The sequence below is a fragment of the Diabrotica virgifera genome, chromosome 1 (assembly GCF_917563875.1).
Source record: "Diabrotica virgifera virgifera chromosome 1, PGI_DIABVI_V3a".
In the NCBI taxonomy this organism is placed as follows: Eukaryota; Metazoa; Arthropoda; class Insecta; order Coleoptera; family Chrysomelidae; genus Diabrotica; species Diabrotica virgifera.
In genome coordinates, this window is record NC_065443.1 from 257,103,656 (window position 1) to 257,109,731 (window position 6,076).

The window sequence follows — 6,076 nt, forward strand, 5'->3', positions numbered from 1 at the left end:
CTTTGTCTCTATTTTCGTTTTCCCTTCTGGGATTAAAATCTCGTCTTGTATAGTCCCTCCTATTTTGATTTCTGTCTCTGTAATCCTGTGTTTCTCGGGGCCTGTAATCTTGTCGCGACCTTCTTGATTTTCTTTCTCTTAGACGTGATTCTCTTATTTGTAGGAATTGGCATAAACTATCTATGTCTTTGTAGTTTTGCAATGTGATATGGTCTTCCAGCGTTTCTTCGAAATGTCTTGCAATTAGTTCGACTAATTGTTCTGATGAATAATTATATTGTAAATGTTTTGCATTATAGTAAATTTGTAATGCATATTTATGTCCTTTCTGAGATACCCATCCTCTCATTGTATTTCCCATTTTGCAATTCCTTGTTAATTTCCAATTGTTGGACTTTTCCCCAGAAATAATTCAAAAATTTTTGTTCAAATTGTTGCCAACTGTCAAATTCTTCTTCTTTGCAATCAAACCATGCCTCATACTTCAGATGGTTTCTGATTGTTTCTTTCGCTGTTTCGAAATTTCTGATATGTTGTACTTTCTTTTTTAGGCTATTTATGAACGGCACTGGGTGTAATCCTCCTACATCCCCGCCAAACCGTATTTTCACGTCATCTGTGCTATGTGTAACCATTTCTTTTCTTTCTCCGACATTTTGTTGAGTACTGATTTCCGCAATTTTTCTTTCGTTTTCTTTGATCTTTCTTTCCACTTCTTCTATGTCTGCTTGAATAGCGTTTTCCAACTTGTTTTCCAAATTTTCTATTTCCTTTTTCTGGCAATTCGTTAACTCCTTCATTTTATTTTGAATTTTCATTTCTTGTTCTTTCATCTCGTTTTTCATTGTTGTCAAACATGCTTTCATTTCCTTTTCATATTTTCCTATACGTTCCTCCATTTTCTGGTTGTTTTTTTCTATTGCTTGTTCTGTTTCCTCCTGATTTTCTTGCATTTTATCCATTTTTTGATCCAATTTTTGTTGTGATTCATCCATTTTTCGTTTTGTTTCTTCCTGATTCTTGTCCATTGTTCGTTTTGCTTCATCCATTTTTTTATCCAATTTTTGTTGTGATTCATCCATTTTTTGTTTTGTTTCTTCCTGATTCTTGTCCATTGTTCGTTTTGCTTCATCCATTTTTTGTGACTGGAGTTGCATAAGTTGTAATATCTTTTCTAATTCTGATAGTTCTTTTTTTTCTGTTTCCATGATTGTTGTGTCTAAAATATCTTCTTGGTCTAAATTTTCCTCTTGATCTGAATGTTCTTCTTGTTTTTTGTTGTCTTTGCTTTTGCTTCTTGTCACAGACATTTGTTTTCAAGAAGTACTATCCCCGCCAAATATGAAATTTGAATAGTATGTTACCAAGACGAATTTTTCTCACCCAAATTTAATAAATTGTCAATAAATATATCAAATGTAAATATCAATAAATTATGTCAAATTTGTACCTAAAGATATCTAAAATTTTATGTCATCAAATGTAAATATCTCACTTTTTACCACGGGCATATAAATTTCCAACCACCGGCTTTTCTCTTTCTATTCCTTCAAATTTGCCACTAGAAATACTTTTCAATGCTTTCCACTTTGGGCGACATGTTGTTGTGTTTTTTTTTTTGAAATCTGATGCTGTTCTCAGATGTAATTTATTTTAATTAATTAATTAATAATTATCTCATTAATCAAACAGATCAAATACCAATATAGTGTCAATCTCAGGGCTAAATTATAATATCAATTACTTACTTTCGTGGCTTCAAAATATTTCTCAGTGGATTCCTAATCGGGATAGATAAAAGAGAGTAAAATAATACACACATATGAATTTCAATTAGAAATTATAAAATCGTTTATTTTATCTAAATGGCACTCAATGCTTAATATTTCTTATATCTTATCCTTCTATCTTTATTTAATACAACATTTATAAACATGGGAATCTTATTTCTTTTTGTCTCCAAAGTTATTTTATTTAAAATGAACTATTATGATTTATCAGTGACAAATTGATTTAGGTTTGATGAAAAATTTTTAATAATGATTGTGTGCTTCAATTTTCAATGTGGTATTTAATACATAAACCATACATTCATGTCATAACAAAATAGACTGACCTTTACTGATGATTTGACAATGTCTTCACACAAAACACGTTTCCTCCTATCTTGGGTTGCGATCAAACGACTCGTACCAGCTTCCAGTACTGCATCTGCTCCTTTGAAAACTACGCCTCGTACAGCCCTCGTTCCTGCCGTCTCCTGATTCCGTGTTCTACCTTTTTCAAACACTTCAACAAAACTGGGATACTTTAGACTCAAGGAGTTATATACTATCTCGACTCGGCCTAACACTCGTTCCACTATATCTTACTTTTTAATTTTCAAAAACAAACTAACTATACCGGCGTTTCACCTTTTTTTTCCACTCTTCTCGAAAACCGGCCTTCGCCTTTCGATCGCCAAAAACCTTCCGCCACACCTCTCTCATCCATTCTCCTGCTTCCAAATTACCCCTTCCAGCATTCAAAAATCAACCTATCCCAAGCAACTTTCAATTATCCGTATTTATCAACACAACTTTCCTTTTTCTAAATATCTTAATGGATTTCAAGAAAAAATAATATTCCCCATTTCAATTTTACTTTCTACATTAATACAACATTTACAAATTTAATGACCTATTATCTTATTCACTAGAGTATTAGTTAGCGGTGGTTAATGACAAATCCTTCCGCGAACGCTTTCTTTGTACACATCACTCTAATTGTTTACTTGAGTCGTATTGTTCCCGCGGTTCGTAAACACTTCTCCGAATCACTCTCTTAAAAGCTATCTATACATAATTTGTTTTATACAGGGTGTTCCAAATTTACATGCCCGTGGTCGAGAAAAATGAAAACCTTTAGTTTAATTTGACTTTAATTTATAATTATAAACTTTTATTTCTTATGTCAATTAGGAATATAACAATATATAAATATATATAAAAAACACATAGTAAAATAATAACAAAAAAAATAAAAAAAAAATAAAAAAAAAATAAACAAAAATAAAAAAAGAAAATAAAAATAAAAAAAGGAAGTAAAAAAAATAAGTGTTTAGCACAAATTAAAATATATATTAAAAAAACACAGTAAAATAATTAAAAAAAAACAAAATAAAAAAAAGCAACACAATGTACCTGTGGCAGATTGACAGTTAGCCTACGACCACATATGTGTTGACCGGCTGGGGAAAGAAGAGGAGACGGATTGACGGACGTCTGTCAGAAGATTTTAGAAACTGAGAATACAACTGTCATAATTTTTCTTACTTGTTTTAGTATGTAGTTTGTTGTAAATAAACAAATAAAATAGTTTAAAGTGTGCCCCGACTACTTTGCAGCCCGCAAACCGGCCACATTGGTGACCCCGAGAAAAAGACTGTAAGTACAAGGATTTAAAGACGACATTATGACAGATAACGACCAAACAATGCCAAACGATAATGCTACACCATACGAAGGCAATGATCACCCAATAATTGCACGGGTAGGCATAAAAGCTCCAGAGTTTTGGCGCAATGAACCAGAACTATGGTTTCTTCGGCTGGAGGCGCAGTTCCGACAAGCCAAAATAACATCTGACAACTGCAAATTCGATCATACTGTTGCTAGTTTAAACAGTGACATACTAATAGAAGTGGCGGATATTGTAAAGAATCCAACTGCTGGCAATGCCTATACACAACTGAAAGCTCGCCTTCTCGAAAGGTATGGCATTAGCTCAGATGAAAGGATCCACAGATTAATGGAGCTCACTCTGGGTGACTTAAAACCCACTCAACTACTCCACAGAATGCAAGCTCTGGCCACGGATAGCATTAGTACACAAGTTCTAAAAAATTTTTTGTTGGACCGCCTACCACCTTCGGTTCGAAGTGTTATATCTGTTCTTGATGGAGATCTAGAAGAGCTTGCTAAGAAAGCCGATAAGTACCTCCGATGTTCCAATTTTCCAGTCATGGCTGTTACCGAAAGCCCTATCTTAGACAAAGCAGTGGCTGCATTGAATGACCAAGTGAGCGCTTTATCCAACAGATTAGCTGTAGCTGAAGAACGGCAACAGATTCAAATGGTCAAGAGTGCCAAGTCATCATCTGACGAGCAGTGTTACTACCATCGAAGATTTGGTGCACAAGCAAAGAAATGTAGACCACCCTGCAGTTTTACAAAAAACGACGAAAGGGCGCAGTAATGGCGGCAACTGCAGCCCCTCACATACCACGCCGCCTCTTCATTACCGATAGTGTTCTCCAACTTCAGTTCCTTATTGATACAGGGGCAGACCTGAGTGTGCTTCCACGTAAAATCTGCACTGCGACTCGGCCCAGCACTGTATGCCTATATTCTGCCACCGGATCGTGCATCCAAACGTATGGGCAGAGACAACTTTCATTAAACCTTGGACTAGACCAACCTGTAACATGGACTTTTGTAGTCGCAGATGTCACCACACCCATACTAGGAGCCGATTTTCTTACACATTATGGCATTAGTGTTGACATGAGAAACCAACGACTAGTAAGCTCAAATATGTCAAGCAGTATTACCTGTGTGTCTCGTCGTGTTAAAGTACCAGAAGTAGGCCTATCCACTGCCCATCCTTACGATCGTCCGGCAGCCACTATACCAGAGGATACTGAAAGGGTCCAGCACTATATTGAGACTCGAGGTACACCAGTATTTTCTAAACCACGAAGACTTCCACCAGATCGTTTTCAAGCTGCACGAGCAGAATTCAATGAGCTGATGCAGGCAGGCATTATCCGACCATCAAAGTCATCTTGGGCTAGTCCGCTTCACTTGGTTAAGAAGTCCAATGGACGATGGCGAGCCTGTGGAGATTTTCGCCGTCTAAATGCCATGACCAAACCAGATCGCTACCCAATACCGCACATCCAGGATTTTGCTAACCAGCTACATGGAAAGAGAATTTTCTCTTGTATTGATTTGGTACGTGCTTTTTACCAAATTCCAGTCCACCCGATGGATGTACAAAAGACGGCTGTAATAACCCCCTTTGGACTTTACGAGTTTCTCCGAATGCCGTTCGGTTTGCGAAATGCTGCCCAGACGTTCCAGAGGTACCTCGATCACCTTTTTAGAGAATGCCCATATGTGTATGTATACATCGACGATATTTTGGTTGCCTCGGAGACTGATACCGAGCATGAGAAACACCTGGCATCAGTACTTCGGATTCTGGAAGCAAATGGACTTCAAATCAATAAGGATAAATCAAAATTCCGTGAAAGTGAAGTAAACTTCCTGGGTGCCACGGTCTCCCCAACTGGCGTTCGTCCATTGCCGGCTAAAGTAGGCGCAATTCGTAACTTTCCACAACCTACGACCTATCGACAGCTACGAAGGTTTATGGGTATGCTCAATTTCTACAGACGTTGGTTACCAAATGCTGCGAATGAACTAATGCCATTAACCGACTTACTGTCTCAGCAAAAGAAAAAAAAGCAAGAACTGACATTAACACCAGCAGCTGCAGCAGCTTTCTCCAAAGTCAAAGAACTCTTGGCCGCGTCGACTGAATTGGTTTTCCCAGCACCGAATGCCCAATTGAACATGTCAGTTGATGCCTCAGATGTTGCCATCGGCGGTGTTTTGCAACAGCTTATAGGTGAACATCTACAACCCATCGCTTTCTTCTCTAGAAAGCTTTCTAAGACGGAGCGAAACTATAGCACTTATGACCGAGAGCTGCTGGCCATATTCAGTGGCATACATCACTTCCGCCATTTTCTTGAGGGCATGCCGTTTACCATTTATACTGACCACAAGCCTTTAACGTTTGCCTTCCAACAGCGACATGAGCGGCAGTCCCCACGACAGATACGCCAACTAGAATTTATTGGACAATTCTCGACCGACATTCGACATATTCAGGGTGCAGCCAATATCGTTGCCGATTGTCTCTCACGACCCGAAGTAGACGCTGTCACAACACCCATTACGATTGACTATAACCGGCTATCCGAAGCTCAGACTACAGATGAGACTCTCCAACAAACTCTGAACGATCC

General features: G+C 37.8%; 1 protein-coding gene across 1 annotated transcript; it reads left to right on the forward strand.

The window, feature by feature from the left end:
- Nucleotides 1-3,453: 3,453 nt before the first annotated feature.
- On the forward strand, nt 3,454-4,236 carry LOC126893336 (uncharacterized). Its single transcript, XM_050663400.1, has one exon. The coding sequence runs from the start codon at nt 3,454-3,456 to the stop codon at nt 4,234-4,236; it is 783 nt and encodes a 260-aa protein (XP_050519357.1).
- The last annotated feature ends 1,840 nt before the right edge of the window (nt 4,237-6,076 follow it).

Bases quoted from the DNA above. Each gene is read 5' to 3' on its own strand.
- LOC126893336 (XM_050663400.1), top strand. From the start codon at position 3,454: ATGACAGATAACGACCAAACAATGCCAAACGATAATGCTACACCATAC.